The 18,797-nt window shown below is 42.0% G+C and overlaps 1 protein-coding gene across 4 annotated transcripts in view; it reads left to right on the plus strand.

Annotated features, from left to right (window-relative positions):
- Positions 1 to 17,528, plus strand: part of NEK5 (NIMA related kinase 5) — a 63,020-nt gene extending 45,492 nt beyond the window's left edge. For 3 of the 4 annotated variants that reach the window (XM_006065752.4, XM_025262949.3, XM_044926785.2), the window contains 5 exons: positions 2,219 to 2,345; positions 7,074 to 7,208; positions 9,128 to 9,265; positions 15,950 to 16,046; positions 16,703 to 17,528. In XM_006065752.4, coding sequence (XP_006065814.4) covers positions 2,219 to 2,345; positions 7,074 to 7,208; positions 9,128 to 9,265; positions 15,950 to 16,046; positions 16,703 to 16,973 — 768 coding nt within the window. In that variant the 3' untranslated portion in view covers positions 16,974 to 17,528. The remainder of the gene's footprint in view (positions 1 to 2,218; positions 2,346 to 7,073; positions 7,209 to 9,127; positions 9,266 to 15,949; positions 16,047 to 16,702) is intronic. The other variant, XM_025262950.3, reaches the window with a different exon arrangement.
- The last annotated feature ends 1,269 nt before the right edge of the window (positions 17,529 to 18,797 follow it).

The raw sequence follows: 18,797 nt of genomic DNA on the forward strand, positions 1-18,797 counted from the left end.
AGAAGGCAATGGCACCCCACTCCAGTACTCTTGCCTGGAAAATCCCATGGATGGAGGAGCCTGGTAGGCTGTAGTCCATGGGGTCGCTAAGAGTTGGACACAACTGAGCAACTTCACTTTCACTTTTCACTTTCATGCATTGGAGAAGGAAATGGCAACCCACTCCAGTGTTCTTGCCTGGAGAATCCCAGGGATGGGGGAGCCTGGTGGGCTTCCGTCTATGGGGTCGCACAGAGTTGGACACGACTGAAGCGACTTAGCAGCAGAGTCATGCAAGGTCAGCAGTCCTTGATCCTTATCGAAGCCAGGCTTTCTTTCTGCAAACTTATCATATGGAAAAGCTTTAGGTGATTTACGTCATCTTCTGGCCAGGAGGCCTGTTAACATTTTATGACCCTTTCTTCAGAAAACTTATTTTTCTTTAAAGGTGATTATTCTAAAGTCTGGCGCCACTCTCCGAAAGCATTAGATAAAGTTGCATTCCTATAGGGCAAAAGTGTGGTGGGCTATAACAAGAAAAGAATTAACTCAAGGGTCCAAGGTTACAAACATTAAAGCTACTACTTACATTTCTATATACCAACTATATTGATCAATACACTCCCAGAAACTTGGCAGCAAGCATTAGCTCAACAAAGAAATCCTCTACTAGTTCTATTCTAACAATTTTAACTCTCTGAGAAGCTCTGCATTGTTAGAATATCTTAAGCTTCCTGTGCGGCTCGTGGCTGGGGGGCTGTGAACAATCACATGCGTAGCTGCAGGAATCTGAACAAACCTGTCAGGCAAGCTAGAAAGTCATCAGAGGGGTTTGAATTGAAACACTCCTATTATGCCCAGGAGACTTATTAACTAGAGCTCTAAGTTGATTTTCTTCAGAGAAGGGTGGTCAGGGATAGCCCCCTGTTAATGTCAGGGGAGTTGGTAAAGTCATAAAATAGTAAAACAGACAGATTCTGGTTTTGGGGTACACACTCGGGCAGATCCAGGGGGGCACCCCTCGAGCTCTGACTTGCCTTGCCCATCAGAGCTCTCCTGCATGACCTTGTCACAGGTGGGGACTCCTGTGCTGGCTCCCGGCAAGTGGAGTGTTGGTAGTTAGCACTTACCTCTAACCACTAGGCTCTAAGTATCCCAGAGCTGTGAGTACCAGAGGGATTAGCTCTGGGGACCCAGGGTCTGAGTTGGAAGCTGAGGACTGGTCCCTCCAGTGCTTCTGTGAAATGAGGTGCTGAAGTTGGCTTCCCTGATGGCTCAGATGGTAAAGAACCTGCTTGAAATGCAGGAGACCAGGGTTCGATCCCTGGGTCAGGAAGATCGCCTGGAGGAGATGTGGCAACCCACTCCAGTATTCTTGCCTGGAGAATCCCATGGTCAGAGGAGCCTGGCAGGCTATTGTCCATGGAGTTGCAAAGAGTCAGACATGACTGAGCGACTAACACTTTCAAAGTTGGCCTTCTAGAAAAAAGAATGGAGTCCCAAAAGTTTTATGTACCAATTTGTTCATCCTTTGCTCTTCTTTACTTTGATATGCTTGAAACAGAGTGATCATTTTAATATTAATAATGGAATGTTAGGAACAATTTTAGGGACCTGATTGGCAATGTTAAAGCTTAAAGCAGGACGTGGATGAGCTCATCTTTAGAGTCCCATAGCATGGCACCCCACTCCAGTACTCTTGCCTGGAAAATCCCATGAACGGAGGAGCCCGGTAGGCTGCAGTCCATGGGGTCGCTCAGAGTCGGACACGACTGAGCAACTGCACTTTTCACTTTTCACCTTCATGCATTGGAGAAGGAAATGGCAACCCACTCCAGTATTCTTGCCTGGAGAATCCCAGGGATGGGGGAGCCTGGTGGGCTGCTGTCTATGGGGTCGCACAGAATTGGACATGACTGAAGTGACTTAGCAGCAGCAGCAGCAGCATGGAACAGTAGGGGGATAAGATAGAAGGCAGGACGTCTGCATCAAATTAGTTGCCACATGATCAGTGCTCATCACTGTTGACAAAGAGAAGAAATGGACAGACACATTGCTGTTTCTACCTTGTTCCAACATAGTTCCAGCTTTAAAAGCCTATTGATTCATGTAATAAACATATACTGAATACTCATTGCATGTCTTGGTAAATGCTACTCCTGGGAATACAGAATAATTTTTAAACTTTTCCCCCCAAAATGTGGCTTATTTCTCATGAAACACTGTGGAATTGCTTTAGGCAGTGGATATACTGAATGAAACTTTGACCTCTGAGGATGGCATGAAGTTCATGGAATATAAATGTATGAAGGAGCAGGAAGATTATACAGACCAAGCATTTGAAACACTCTGTTGCCCAGAAGCAGGTATGTGTCCCTTGAAGGCTGCAGATGAGAAGGTACTGTTTTATTGACAACCCATCTCGTATGCTTTCCTCACTCATCTCCAGTGACCTGACTGTCCCCTGCCCCCCACCCCTCCCTGAGCTGGGGGGAATCTGGCCTGACTCCACCCGCCGCAGAGATCACAGCCCCAGAGACCCGCCTCCTCTCTGCTCCGCACTGCTCCCTGGGCAGTTTCAGCCGCTCCCTCAGCTTCCACTCCTCCACCAGCAGCTCCACACTCATCTGCCTTTCTCAGGATCTCCTAGATGGCTCCATGGACGAGTCCCATTGTCATCTCAAACTCAGTGCGTGTACGATCAATCTTCTGAGTGCTTTCTTCCCAGGGAGTCTTTATTTTGGGTGATGCCCTCACCAGGCTGACGGTCCTGCTGTCGTGCCTGGGGTGGTTTCTACTCTGAGATGTCCTGAGTCTCCCTCCTCCTCCTTCATTCTCTCTGCCCTGTCCTGTCTCAGCCGTGTATGTGGTAGGAAGTGCACGGGCTTTGGAGACAGAGTTCCAATCCCAGCTGGTATTGCTGCTTTTTGATTGTGCAGCCTTTCACATGTTACTTCAAATCTCTGAATCTCAGGCACTTCCCTGGTAGGCTAGTGGTTAAGACTCCACACTCCCGATGCAGGGGTCACAGGGTTCTATCCCTAGTAGGGGAACTAAGATCTCATTATGCTGTGTGGCCAAAAAAAAAAAATCTCTGAACCTCAGTTTCCCCTTAGGAATGAGGATACTAATGCTTGCCACACAGACTTATTGCAAAGACTAATGTGAAAATGGACATATTAGGTGCTTAGTTTAATAGATGCTATTTCCCTAAGTTTCCCTTTCCCTTCCCCTCACTCATAGGAGAGCTGCCTTACTCTCCTATGCATCCTCTTTTCTCTAGTCTTTGCCTTTCATTCTGTAAATATTGCTATAGTCATCTTGTCATATTATTATCCTACTCAAATTTTTAAAATTAATTTTTGTTGGAGTATTGTTGCATTACAATGGTGTGTTCGTATCTACTGTGCAGCAAGGCGAATCAGCTCTATGTACACGTATATCCCCTCTTTTTTGGATTTCCTTCCCATTTAGGTCACCACAGAGCACTGAGTAGAGTTCCCTGTGCTGAATTGAATAAAGATTTTTTTTTTCCAGGTGGAAATGAGGCATTATCAAAATGAAACATGAGTAGAGTTCCCTGCTCAAATTTTGTTTTGATAATGTTTTGATAAATAGGATACAGTTCATGGCACAAAGTAACACATGTTATGCTGCATGGCCTGATCCCACTCAATCACCCCCCCTCTTCTTGTACTGATGATGGGATCCACACAGCCTGTTGGAACCGCATCTTCTCTTACAGCTATGTGAGCATTACACAGCCTGACTCAGCTCAGTTTCCTCTTCCTAGAATAATACACTTTGCCTCTCTTCCACCTGGAAAAATCTGTATTCAGTTCAGCGGGCTTCTTACAGAGACTCCCCAGCTTCTGCCAGACTGTGCTAGGTGCAAGGGACCTCAGAGATGAGTGACACCTGACTCTGCCTTCACAATCATAGAACTGTCATGAACCAGTGAAAGGAGGCACAAAACCTGCTTTTTGAACCCCAGGACTAATTATTAGTTTGATACTGAAAATGGTCTCAATTTAAACTGGGTTGCTGTGATTATTATGCAGGCTGAACAATTTCCCATGTGTTTATTGACCTCTGTCTTTCTCTTGTGAATTATGTGCTCATATCCTTTATCTATTTTTCTACTGAATATGTCATTTTTTTAAATTTATAAGACTCATTTAAATAGAACCTTTGCCTGAAATACCTATTGCAAATATTTTCCCCAGTTGGTCTTTAGATCTCGACAGTATCAATAGCAAATATGTGTGTGAGTGTATATGTGTGTGTACTTATAACCTGGGAATAAACTCCACAAGAATCATGCAGAGCAAATGAAGGAAACTATAAAGCTTTACTGAGGTAGTTAAAGACTGAATAAATGTAGAGAAGAGTTGGACACAACTGGACAACTGAACACCACCACCAATACTGTTATATATTAGAAATATTCATTCCAAATAAATATGTGGATTTTTGGTAATTTCAATCAAAAGCACAGTAGGAGTTTTTTCTGGTGTAAAGAGATCTTGGCAGATTGCAGAATCTTGGAGATCCTTTTAAAAAAAATTTATTTATTTATGGCTGTGTCGGATCTTAGGTGTAGTTCTTGAGCTGAGTAGTTGCAGCTTGAGGGCTTAGTTGCCTCATGGCATTTGGGATCTTAATTCCTCATACAGGGCTCATACCCCTGTCCCTTGCATTGGAAGGCAGATTCTTAACCACTGAACCACCAGGGAAGTCCCTTGGAGATTCTTAACTAGCCAAAAAAATCTAGAAAAGAAGAGCAGTGAGTGGTACTTGTCTTCCAAATATCAAACTATATTATATAAATTACAGTGATTAAAACAATATGGTACTAGCAGCAAAATTTTAAAAAAAATTAGTGAAAAAAGACAAAGTTTAGAAACAAATTCTAGTATGTATCATAATTTAGCATATGCTAAAAGTCACATCATGTCAATGGGAATTAAATAAATGAATGAAATAAAAGAATTAAATAAATGCTCTAGAACTAATTGGTTAACAATTTGGGGAAATTGTGAAATCAGACTCTAGATAATGATACAAGCTAAAATCAAAGGGTTTATATGTTACAAGTGAAGCTGTATGTTAGAAAATAAAATGAAAGAAAATGTGAGTATTTTTCGAATAGGGAAGAATTTGCTCTTCAAAATACATAGGAAAAAAAAAAATCACAGAATAAATTAGTAATAGATTCAACTTTAACAATGAAAGCTTTGGTAAAGCAAATATTACTAGCCCCTAGAATTGTCATTTTCAATATTTTACCTAGGGAAAATAGTCATAAATGTAAAAAATGAGTTCATTATAATGCATTATTTATCATAGCACAAAATTCTAGCAATCTAAAAATCCAGCAAAAAAGAATTAAGTTAAAATGTATTCATAAATCGGGATACCCAGTTTGCTTTAAAATAGTGATATAGAGCAATATTTAATAATTCAGATAGGATATATTGCTAATTGGAAAGAATAAATTATAAAAGGGTATGTAGTATTTGGCCCGGGAGAAGGCAATGGCACCCCACTCCAGTACTCTTGCCTGGAAAATCCCATGGATGGAGGAGCATGGTAGGCTGCAGTCCATGGGGTCGCTAAGAGTCAGACACAACTGAGCGACTTCACTTTCACTTTTCACTTTCAGGCATTGGAGAAGGCAATGGCAACCCACTCCAGTGTTCTTGCCTGGAGAATCCCAGGGACGGGGGAGCCTGGTGGGCTGCCGTCTATGGGGTCGCACAGAGTTGGACATGACTGAAGCAACTTAGCAGCAGCAGCAGCAGCAGTATTTGGCCCATTTTTTTGTTTCAAAACGAAGCAAAAACAAAATGCAGGAAGGAAAATTTGCAACTGTAATCGTCTTCTGGACAGTGGGATTGTGGAAATTTTGGTTTTCTTCTTTATTTATCTGATCTCCAAATTTCCTATAATGAAACATAGCAACAAGTTTTCTAAAAACCATGTTACTTTTGAAATTAAGGTAGGGGACTTGGCTGCTGGTCTAGTGGTTAAGAATATGGGCTTATACTGCAGGGAGCACAGGTTCAACCCCTAGTTGGGGAACTAAGGTCCCGAATGCCACAGTGTGGCCAAACAAATAAAGTAAGGTAATGGAACAGTTGCATTTCCGTGGAAACTACTAAAGTTCACATAATGCCTCAAGAATTTGTTCATTCAGTGCTGTTAATATTTCTTTAGCATTAAATCAATCAAATGTTAATAATAAAAATGAAACAATTTTAAACCTGTTTATAACTTCAGAACTTAAAAGTTCAGTGGCCTGAAGTAACAAATACCATAAACTTGATGGCTTATTAACAACATTTATTCAATATTTCACACATTTCTGGAGGCTGGAAAGTCCAAGATCATGATGCTGGTAGATTCAGGGTCTGGTGAGGGCCTAATTCCATCTTTTTGCTGTGTCCTCACAAACCAGTCAATCCTAAAGGAAATCAGTCCTGAATATTCATTGGAAGGACTGACGCAGAAGCTGAAGCTCCTATACTTTGACCACCTGATGCGAAGAGCCGATTCATTGGAAAAGACCCTGATGCTGGGAAAGATTGAAGGCAGGAAGAGAAGGGGACGACAGAGGATGAGATGGTTGGATGGCATCACCAACTCAGTGGGCATGAATTTGAGCAAACTCCAGGAGATAGTGAAAGACAGGGAAGCCCGGTTTGCTGCAGTCCATGGGGTCGCTGACAGGACTCACCGACTGAACAACAGCCCTTAGTGGAAAAGACGAGGGAGCTCTCTGGGGTGTCTTTCATAAGAGCATTACTCATATTCATGAGGCTTCACCCTCATGACCTAATCACCTCCCCGCAGTCCTTCCTCCTAGTACCATCACCTTGGGCATGAGGTTTGGACAGCTGAATTGGTGGTGGGGGAGGGGCAGGGAGGGATGGCGTGCAAACATTCAGTCCATAATAATCTGTATTAGAAGGATGGTGGTGACCTGTTTTTGAATGTGCCAGCTGATGGATTCCAGGTTTCCTAAGAACCATTTGGTGCTATTAGTCACACTTTGCTGCTTTGAGATGAACGAGTTATTTTCTTATACCCAGAGTTGTGCATTCCGGATGCCACTGCTGCACAGCACAGGAGACAGTGGGCCCCAGGAGCTCCTCAGACTCTGCTGCAAATCATGGCCTCGGCCGATGTCACCTCCACCTGCTCCACCTGCTCCACCATGCCTGAGGGTGAGGCTGACATCAGTGGCTTAAATCATCAGCAAGAGGAGAGAGAGGCCCCAGACACAGCTGTGTTCACCCCAAATGCCAGTGCTCACTCTGACCTGATAGTTCTCACTTTTCAGTATAGTCCCTATAAGAATGAAAGAAAGAAAAGTTGCTCAGTAGTGTCTGACTCTTTGCAACCCCATGGACTGTACCCTACCAGGGTCCTCTGTCCATGGGATTCTCCAGGCAAGAATACTGGAATGGGTTGCCATTTCCTTCTCTAGGGGATCTTCCCAACCCAGGGATCGAACCTGGGTCTCCCGCTTTGCGGGCAGACGCTTTACCATCTGAGCCACCAGGGAAGCCCTATAGTCTCTATGCTGCTGCTGCTGCTGCTAAGTTGCTTCAGTCGTGTCTGACTCTGCGACCCCACAGACAGCAGCCCACCAGGCTCCCCTGTCCCTGGGATTCTCCAGGCAAGAACACTGGAGTGGGTTGCCATTTCCTTCTCCAATGCAGGAAAGTGAAAAGTGAAAGTGAAGTTACTCAGTTGTGTCCGACTCTCAGCCCCTATAGATTTGTATCAAATACTTGTCAAAAGATACTGTTTTAGATTAGGCTTGTGGCTCAGATGGTAAAGAATCTGCCTGCAATGCAGGAGACCCAGGTCTGATCCTGGGGTCGGGAAGATCCCCTGGAGAAGGAAATAGCAACCCACTCGAGTATTCTTGCCTGGAGAATCCCATAGACGGAGGAGCCTGGCGGGCTGCAGTCCACGGGACTGCAAAGAGCCAGACACGACTGAGCAACCAACGCTTCCACTTCCTACCCCTGCAGAGACTTGCCTACTAATTATTCTAGACAATTGACCACTGTAGCTGTGAGAATGTAAGGGAGGAAAGATCCAGGCTCCCACCTCCCTCGCAAGGAGGGGCAGGTGGCTTCATTTGCTTTCCTGTGCTAGCCCAATAACTCTCTTGCAATGTCTGGAGGGTCATTTTTTTCATCAGTAACATCAGAATTGAAATATTAGCTATCCCACAAGATTTAGAGAGTTAGTGCAAAGATACGCATTAAATTGCTTTGTAAGCCAATGTACTATTTCAGTGTTGGGACTGTTTAGAATATGATGGTATTTTCAACCTAAATTCTTTTGTTTACATCTGAGCTTCTGGCATAGTCCTTCCTCATCCGAGAGTCCCTGCAATACCTGGGTGTGATCTTACAGGTGGTGATTTTTATTGCTAATTTCCTATGTTCTTGATAATGTGGGGCCGTGTGTGCCAAGTCACTTCAGTGGTGTCTGACTCTTTGCGATCCTATGGACTGTAGCCTGCCAGGCTCCTCTGTCTATGGGATTCTCCAGGCAAGAATACTGGAGTGGGTTGCCTTTCTCTCCTCCAGGGGATCTTCCTGACCCAGGAATCAAGCTTGCTTACATCTCCTACATTGCAGGCAGGTTCTTTATCTCTAGCATCACCTGGGAAGCCCTCATGGGGCTGAGGGAGAGCTAAAATTTATGTCCATCTTATAAGTTGAAGTCTGTAAGTATATTACTGAAGTTAGTAATTAAAAGTGTTTGAATGGACCCATATTTATACTCTTACAAAATATATCATTAAATTTACAGAAAAGGGCTTGCAAACATAATACAATTTAATCCATCCTAAACCAGTGAAACAATAAGAAGGGAAACTGAATTTAAAATAAACGATAGAACAGAAATGTCAACATACCAAAATAGCCAGTTTGCAAAGCAAAAAATGACTCTCCTGCCCAATAGCTCTGTGACAATCATATTGTCACTGAACTTTTCTTAGCTTCTTTACTCATAAAATGAGGGGTGGGATTAGGTTATCTCCAAGGTTCTTGCAGTCTGTGATTTTAAAAACTCCATTGAAGAAGCATTTTTATTGTCACTAATCCAGTCTCCTTTTCAGATGGCCGAGTGATTGAGATTGAAGGCGGTCCAGAAACCAGGAGACGGTGGCAGCGAGAAGCACCGGGAACTTTACTGAGTGTTTTGGCAGCAGCACAGCTAACCAGGAGCTCGCTTTCTGCCAACGATGGAGAATGTGGTATGTAGTTTACTTTTAAGTACATCCCCAACCCCCTGCAGAATTTTGTCAGACATGTAAATACAGGACAGGGATAAGAATAGCCTGGAGAGAGAATTGAGAGGGTGTCAAAGCCTTTTCAGAAGCTGATTTACTTTGTCCAAGCCTGTTCCAGATGCATTAATGAAAGACTTGAACTTCTGAAAAAAGTGGAATCATTTTCTGTAACGGGATCAGTTGATGAGTGATGAAAATTAGGTAGGAAGGGCAGGTGGTAGATGATGAGCTAGGGCTTAGCTGTACTTGACAGAGTCCATTTAATCTGACAGCTATTCAGCAGACTCAAATTACCATGCAGTGGGAAGTAAAATACATCTTAATATAGTTTTTTTGGCTTTGGGGATTTTTTTTTTTTTTTTTTGCCTCTAACTTTTAGCAAGATTATGCTTGTGTTGGCTTCAGAAGTTGTTGTTTTCTAAAGGTTGAGGGAATTTGCATCCCAGTGAGGATCTGGTGTGAACTGCCAGGAGAAAAGCCATCTGGGACAGGCAGGTATCAAACAAAGAACACCTGCCCAGGCGGGGCTTTGGGGCTACAGAGATGCGAGGCTGAGGGGACAGGGGAGCCTGGGTACCAACCTGAGAGTAATGGAGGCTGATGAGTGCTTAAAAAGCGAAAGAACAACAGGAAAGTACATTGAGAATAATGCAAGAGGCATAGCTGACTGTTTCTGAAGAGTGAGTCTGCCAGTGTGTGAAGTGCAAGAAAAGGGGAATCTCTGAAAGGTGAGTCTTAAAGAATGGACGGTATTTTATTGTCGAAGGAACGTTTCAGGTGGGAAGGATTTGCAGATCCACCTACCTGAGAGACTGAGAAAGACAGTATAACTAAAATCTAGGAGCAGTAGAATGGGTCAGGGTCCCTGAGTAGTTGGAGTCCTTCGATATTATGACTTATCTCAGCTGCCACACTTAAAACTCAAGGCTTGGGTGGAGGGGGTGGGGAGAGAGAGAAGAAAATGGTTCTCTGTCTTCAAGGCTTTCTTTATAGTAACTTCAAATCACAGGCTGCAGTCTGATTGCTGGTCAGCTTCCTCCCCTTCTATCCTGGGATAAAGGGATTGTCTGTAAGATGGGGCTGGAGGCTGGGGGGTTGGGAGGAAGCTTGGGCTGGCCTGGATTAGACTGGAGGCCAAGGGCTGGGGTCCCAGACCAGGGAGGATGCAGGTGCCCATCTTTCAGGACAATGATGGCGACATGCTGGTGGCGATGATTTGTCTTCTTACATTTGCTTCTGTGATTCTTTGAAAGAATCATAGAAAACTCTTCATATGATCTTGCATGCCGCATGAATTTATTCATGAACTTACTGTATTTTTGCATGGACAGCTTTACATTAGGCACATATGAATAATTGATCCAACAAGTGGGAGGCAAGATAGGAACTTGCCTCTCAGGTGGCGTTCAAAGCAAAGCGTGGATATTTTGTAACCTGTTAAGGGTGTAGGTGCCCCCGCCCACTCCAACTGTGCTTTTTCTTTTAATATTTGTTTTTTTATTTGGCTGCACCAGGTCTTGATTTTGCCATGCAGGATCTTTAGCTGCAGCATGCAAGCTCTTAGTTGCAGCACGTGGGATTTAGTTCCCTGAGCTGGGATCAAATCTGGGCCACCTGCACTGGGACCGCAGAAGGCTTAGCCACTGGGCCACCAGGGAAGTCCCTGGCTGGACTTCTCACTGGTCTTTCAGCCTCTAACTCTGTGGTTGGCCTCACCTCATCTTTTCTGTCCCAGTAGCAAGCTTGACTTCCTATCTCTGGTCATATTTCTTTAGCTATCCCTCTGCACCTGGGATTTCCCTGGTGACTTAGCAGTAAAGGATTCTCCTGCAGTGCAAGAGACACAGGAGACATGAGTTGTATCCCTGGGTCAGAAGATCCCCTGGAGGAGGAAATGGCAACTCACTCGTTTTCTTGCCTGAAAAAATCCCATGGACAGAGGAGCCTGGTGGACTATGATTCATGCATGGGGTCATAAAGAGTCTATCACAACTGAGTGACTAAACATGCACACGCACAGTGCACCCCTGCCAGATGATATTGACACTAAAAAGGACCAAGTCTTTTCTCTGCTTTAAATCCTGCAAAAGATTCTCCCTCACCCTCCAGAGAAAACCCAGATTCTGCAGACTCTAAGCACCTTTAAGACCAAATGACCCCTCCCAACGAACGTCAGAGCCCCTGGCACTTCTCTTCAACTATTCTTCCTTCTGTTTAGAATGCAAGCCTTCCTCCCTTTGCCAAAGTAGTTCTCCCTTAAGATTCCTCTCTGATGGAACTCCTGCTCACTTCTGTAGCAATGTTTTATCAGCAGTTACCCTTCCCTCCATACTTTTCCCTGTACTGCCAGACAGAGCTGGCAAAAGTGTCTGGAATATAGAAGATTCTTAATAAATTAATAATTTGGATGAATGAGTTCAAGAGCCTGTAACTTGATTGACATGCTTCCCTTTAATCCAAAAAATTCTACTAAGCTTTCTGTAACTCCTCAAATTTGTCTACTGTCTCTCTGACTTTTCTGTTAGCTACCTCTGACAGTTTCACATTCATTCGGTGTCACACTGAAATTCATGCACACTCAAATATTGGTTAAGTGCATGAAATACTTTTCCTTATTATATTTATTATGTAAATTCAGGCCATAAGAAGATGTAGTAGTGATTTTATTTGAATTTTTATTGATTTCTATGACAAACCTGGACCTCAGCTAAACTACTGCCTGTGTACCGCTGACAGGCAACCACTGTTTTATTTTTTTTAATATTTTAAAATCTTTTTTTTTTTTTTCTTTTGTCTGGCTGGGTTTTAGTTCCATCTTGCAGGATCTAGTTCCCTGACCAGGGATTGGATCCGGGTTCCCTGCACTGGGAGCACAGAGTCTTAACCACTGGACCACCAGGGAAGTCTTAGGTAACCACTGGTTTAAGTGCTTGAGAAAACATCGGGGCATGTCTCCTTTGTATTCATCTGAGTTTGGGTTCCCTGCTTCGTATCCCACAAGACACTAATTCTCTGATCATAAAAATCAAGTTCATGCTAATTTTCTGTTTAATAGTTTTCTTCCTCGCTAGGCTGTAAGCTTCTGAGGGCTTTGTCTTGATCACCACCCCACTCCGACTCTCTATCCGTGGTGCCTGCTATCATGTCCAGAATGTAGTAGGTGACCATGTCTCTGTGAATGAGAATACAGTCACAGCATAGTTTTTACTATCACTTTATGTAAAGGCATGGGTTTGCCAATGGCCATATTGCTATCAAGCTGGATAAGGAAATTACAACATTAAAAATTATTCTTACGGTTCTGTAGACTCTTTATGAAGACTGTCTGCGTGTGTAAATTCTAATAACTTTGATTACATGTGTAATAGACACAATTTATAAAGTCATTTAAGGATTCGTTGTCATACATTTAACTGCGATTCATATATCCTCTGTCATATCTTTAGCTTAAACATCCAGTTTCTTGAAAATAAACTTTGATGCATCTTGTTCTAAATTCCATTTAAAAGTGAAAGATTATCAAATACATGTTTAATTAGTCCTAATTTATTTAATTTGTTTTTAATTGGAGGATAATTACTTTACAATGTTGTATTGATTTGTGCCCTATCACAACATAAAAGGATACATATATCCCCTCCTTCTTGAACCTCCCTCCCACCCCCCAACCCATCCCACCCGTCTAGGTTGACCCCGAGCACCAGGTTGAGCTCCCTGTGCTAAGCAGCAACTTCCCACTAGCTCTTGTACATATGATAATATATATGTTTCAGTGCTTCGCTCTCAATTTATCTCTCCCTCGCCTTCCCCCACTGGGACCACAAGTCTGTTCTCTATGTCTCCATGTCCTAATTTTGAAAATTTAAAATAGTTAAGACTTTATAAAATCCTTTTAAATGAATCTTACTAGTAAAAACTACACTGTTTTAAGGAGGATAAGCATTTTTTTTAACATGTGCATAATTAATTCAGGTCAGTAATTTTGTGTATAGTTTAGCCACTCCAAGGGCATCCTTGGTGGGAAGGTAACCTCTGTTTTTCTTGCGTCAGTTTTCAGGCTACACAGTTGCCTTGGTAACATCATAGTTGCACATCTTGATAACAGCTGATTTACATTTCTGTAGTTAGCCTTTCATTCTTTCTTCTATCCTGTTAAACAAAAATAAGAGCCTCCTAAAACTGCCTTCTTGAGACAGGAAAGTAAAAATAAAGCTATCAGATTCCCATACCAAGAAGAATACTCTGTTTTAGTAGCCAGACTAACTCATAAATGAGATATATGAATCTACTTCATATATATGAATATATGAATCTACTTATTTAATGCACTTTTGGAAGTGATACGAGCCATGATTTGGGATGAACTGTGTTCATTAAAAATAGGTAAATATTTAATTACTGTGTGGTGAAATTTCAACTTGTGAGCGTATACATGGGTTGTCATGTAAAAGTTTACAAAAATATCTCTGCTTTTAATTCCACCTTGTATTTTCATTTTTATGAATATACCAGAGTGACATAAGATTAAAAATGTGTGCTTATATAGTAGCAGTATAGTGTTAGTTGCTCACTCATGTCCGACTCTTTGTCGCCCCCAAGGACTATAGCCTGTATAGCCTGCCAGGCTCCTCTGTGCATGGGATTCTCCAGGCAAGAATACTGGAGTGGGTTGCCATTCTCTTCTCCAGATGTGTGCTTAAGAAAGACTAAAAGAGTTCTTATAGTAATTTATATTTATAAATTTTAAGGGCTAAGAAAACATTGTGCCATTTTATTGGGAATGTTTTCTTTGTTATTGGTGTATAAAATAAGTGTACCTTACAATCATTGAAATCTTAGAGCTGTTGAGGGGATGCTTGTTCCTGTAAAGAAATGAAATATTTTACTATCTTCAGTCTGATCTTTTCCCCAAGAGGAACAAAAGTACACTTTAAATAACAACAATGAATTCACCCCCTCACCTCCACCCTCACCAAAAAAAAGATAAAGTTGTGGGTATGTGCTTTGGGTTTTCCCTGCAGACATCAGTGATTTACTCTAACAATAAGCCGAATACTGTGTATACAACTAATCTCAAAAATATACAAGCAACTCCTGTAGCTCAATTCCAGAAAAATAAACGACCCAATCAAAAAATGGGCCAAAGAACTAAATAGACATTTCTCCAAAGAAAACATACAGATGGCTAACATACACATGAAAAGATGCTCAACATCACTCATTATCAGAGAAATGCAAATCAAAACCACAATGAGGTACCATTTCACGCCAGTCAGAATGGCTGTGATCCAAAAGTCTACAAGCAATAAATGCTGGAGAGGGTGTGGAGAAAAGGGAACCCTCTTACACTGTTGGTGGGAATGCAAACTAGTACAGCCACTATGGAGAACAGTGTGGAGATTCCTTAAAAAACTGGAAATAGAACTGCCTTATGACCCAGCAATCCCACTGCTGGGCATACACACTGAGGAAACCAGAATTTAAAGAGACACGTGTACCCCACTGTTCATCGCAGCACTGTTTATAATAGCCAGGACATGGAAGCAACCTAGATGTCCATCAGCATTTGAATGGATAAGAAAGCTGTGGTACATATACACAAAGGAGTATTACTCAGCCATTAAAAAGAATACATTTGAATCAGTTCTAATGAGGTGGATGAAACTGGAACCTATTATACAGAGTGAAGTAAGCCAGAAAGAAAAACACCAATACAGTATACTAACGCATATATATGGAATTTAGAAAGATGGTAACAACAACCCTGTAAGTGAGACACCAAAAGAAACACAGATGTACAGAACAGTCTTTTGGACTCTGTGGGAGAGGGCGAGGGTGGGATGATTTGGGAGAATGGCATTGAAACATGTATAATATCATATATGAAACGAATCGCCAGTCCAGGTTCGAGCAGGATACAGGATGCTTGGGGCTGGTGCAGTGGGATGAACCAGAGGGATGGTATGGGGAGGGAGGAGGGAGGGGGGGTTCAGGATGGGGAACACGTGTATACCTGTGGCGGATTCATGTTGATGTATGGCAAAACCAATACAATAATGTAAAGTAAAACAAAACAAAACAAAAAAACAGTGAAGGGTGGTCCAATAATGTTAGCAGGCTTCCCAGGTGGCGCTCGTGGTGAAGAATCTGCCTGCCCATGCAGGAGATGCAGTAGACAGGGGTTTGATCCCTGGGTTGGAGAGATGCCCTGGAGCAGGCAATGGGAACCCATTTCAGTATGCTTCCCTGAGAAATTTTGTGGGCAGAGGACCTTGATGGGCTACAGTCCATGGGGCTGCAAAGAGTCAGACATGATTGAGCACAAATAATGTTGGCAAGTCTTACATTTTTACAAGATCTCCTTAAATTTTCTATACAATCAAAGCTTCTACCCCAAAAGTGGGGTTAGTTTGTGTCTTCATCTCTGATCATTATTCCTTTCACTTCCTTTTTCTTCTCTTGTTGTGTTGCCTACTACTTTCAGTACAACGTGGAATAGTTGCTGTCCATTGTTATCTTATTCTCTGCTTTAATGGAATTATTCAAAGGTTTTACCATTGTGGCTGATTTCAATATAGAACTCTACGTGCATGCCCCTCATGAGGTGTACAGCCTGGGATGCTTTAATCTCTGTCATTTATTTAACAGTGGGACCACTGAAAGAAGATAAGGGGAAGGTGGAAGTGGCTGCTGACATTGAAATAGATGCAGAACAACCAGATCCAAGATCTGATGACGATGATACGTAAGTAGATCATTCACAGAGGCCTACAAAGCACAGAATATAGTAAAAATGGTAAAAAGTTAAAATGCTGCTGTCGAGGCATCAAAGATGGCCTCAAAGACCCAGCTGAGACCAGTGTGTGTGTGTGTGCGCGTGTGAGTTGCTCAGTCGTGTCCAATTTCTACCCTTTCAGAAAGGGTGGGTCTCTGGGTAGTAGCTGTGAGACCCTGGGCACTTTTTCAAAATCTCTTTGAGCCCAGCTTCTTTGTAAATTGATGATGATAATGTCTACCTCAAGTATTATTATTAGAGACACAGTACATGTGAAGTGCTTTAGGGCAGTGACTGGCATATAGGAAGTGCTCAATATATGGCAGACATTTCGTTATCTTTTTTCTCTTCCTGCCTCTTCTTTTAAACGTAAGAGTTTAATAGATATTAATAAATATCATAAAGGTTGTAGAACACAGTTCCAGCTTAACAAAATATTGATTCTCCCAACACTGGATGTTAATCATCCTAAGAAAAACCAGACTGATAAACAATTTATTACCTGGGTGAAAAAGCAACTTTAATATTGCTCAGTTGGGGAGTGGGGCTTAAGAAGGGACACATTTTCACATCTTCATCAGTGTTTTGATACCACAAAGTGTATTTTTACTGTTTTATTATTTCAGAAATTTTGAAGGATCTGAAGATGAATTGAGAAATGAAGTAGTAGAATCTCTGGAAAAACTGGCTACTTTCAATGAGGCAGAAAAAAGAGAAGAGGTTTCTAGTTCTTCTAAAGATGCTGGAAACTTAGAAGAAACAGAGGGGATAGGCATGCAGAAATATTCAGAATTAAATGAAGGTTTGGAGAGTATTTTTATTCCATCTGATGACAAAATTTGTATTGGTGATGAAGATCAAGGAGCATCAACCAACAGTCAAAATATTCAACTGTGATTGCTGAACTTTTTCTTAAATGATGTTTGTATGTGTTATAGTATTTCTTTGGGAACAAGTCATAAATATTCATTTATTGTAAGGGTTTTCCAGTAATCCCAAGGCTTTATTAGTTTTTCTCTCAATTTAGACAGTGGGACTAACTTTTGAATGTAGAAATTCTTATTTTTACTTTAACATTTCTATTAAGAAATCTTTCAGATTATGTATGTGGTCGGCATAGTAACGTGACTCCCCCCACCCCAAGCACACCCAAAGATGTGAATATATTTTTACCTGGCAAAGGGGAATTAACATTGCAGGTGGAATTAAGATTCCTAACCAGCTAACCTTAAATAGGGAGGTTATCTTGGATTATTCAGATGGGCTCAGTGTCAGCACAAGAGTCTCTGAAGATGGAAGAGAAAGCAAACCAGAGAGGTGGCAGCTGAGGGGGTTCAGCTCAATCCTGACAGCTTTGAAGATGGAGGAAGGGGCCTCAAGCCAAGGAATGCAGGCAGCCTCTCTCTAGACGCTGGAAAAGCTTTCACCCCAAAAGCCTGCCAAAGGAATGCAGCCTTGCCAACACCTTGATTTTAGCCTCATTAAATTTTGAACTGTGGTGTTGGAGAAGACTCTTGTGAGGCCCTTGGACTGCAAGGAGATCCAACCAGTCCATTCTAAAGGAGATCAGCCCTGGGTGTGCTTTGGAAGGAATGATGCTAAAGCTGAAACTCCAGTACTTTGGCCACCTCATGGGAAGAGTTGACTCATTGGAAAAGACTCTGATGCTGGGAGGGATTGGGGGCAGGAGGAGAAGGGGACGACAGAGGATGAGATGGCTGGATGGCATCACCAACTCGATGGACGTGAGTTTGAGTGAACTCCAGGAGCTGGTGATGAACAGGGAGGCCTGGTGTGCTGCAATTCATGGGGTCACAAAGAGTCTGACACGAGTGACCGACTGAACTGAACTGAAATCCATTTTAGACTTCTGACCAACGGAACTATAATACATTTTTTTTGTTGTTTTAACTAAGTTTGTGGTCATTTGTTGTTAGTGATAGAAAGCTAATATACAAACTCATTCATTTAAAATAATCTGTTATTTTATAAAACCATGATTTCTGACATTTCTTAGGGTATACTGAATATGCTTTTTTGAAGCTGATGTTGACACTGATGGAAGTAACTGAGCAAGGAGAGGAATTGTGTACCAAATAATCATTTTAGTGTCTCACTGAATTATTTTCTAATAGTTTCAAATGTATAAACTTCTGGAAGGCAGGGACTATATCTGGTCTTTATTTCTCATGATGGTCTTTTTTATATATAGTGGTTAGCCCAGTGCCAGAAATGTTTAATTGAAAAAACTAATACAATTTCTTACTAAGACTGTAAGCTCTTTGAGACAGGAACCTAGACTTCAACTTTTTTTTGTATTAATTATAACAATCCCAGTGTTGAACATGTCTGGAGCTTAGTAGATAGTCTGATTTATTGTATCTGCTGTTATGAAGAACAGAGTGGTTATAGCTAAGTGGTAGACTCCTGACCGTAATATCTGGTCTTTAATGAAAGTAAAACTAAAATGGCACATCGATACATTGCCGAACCAAGAACTATTGATCAGACCTGCATGTCTTCAGAATCGTTAGAAAATTCATGTGTCTCGGTAACTATGTATGAATCTATCAACTTGATCATTCTTTAAATGATACCAAGAAGTATATCAACCCTTAACTTCCCTTCTAAGTGTCTTGTAATAGTTATGTGTGATCCAAGTGAGCAGACAGCAGTAGACTACTGGAACTGATGCTTCTCTAAAGCCAAGGGTGGCCTTAA

The sequence above is a fragment of the Bubalus bubalis genome, chromosome 13 (genome assembly GCF_019923935.1).
Source record: "Bubalus bubalis isolate 160015118507 breed Murrah chromosome 13, NDDB_SH_1, whole genome shotgun sequence".
NCBI lineage: Eukaryota > Metazoa > Chordata > Mammalia > Artiodactyla > Bovidae > Bubalus > Bubalus bubalis.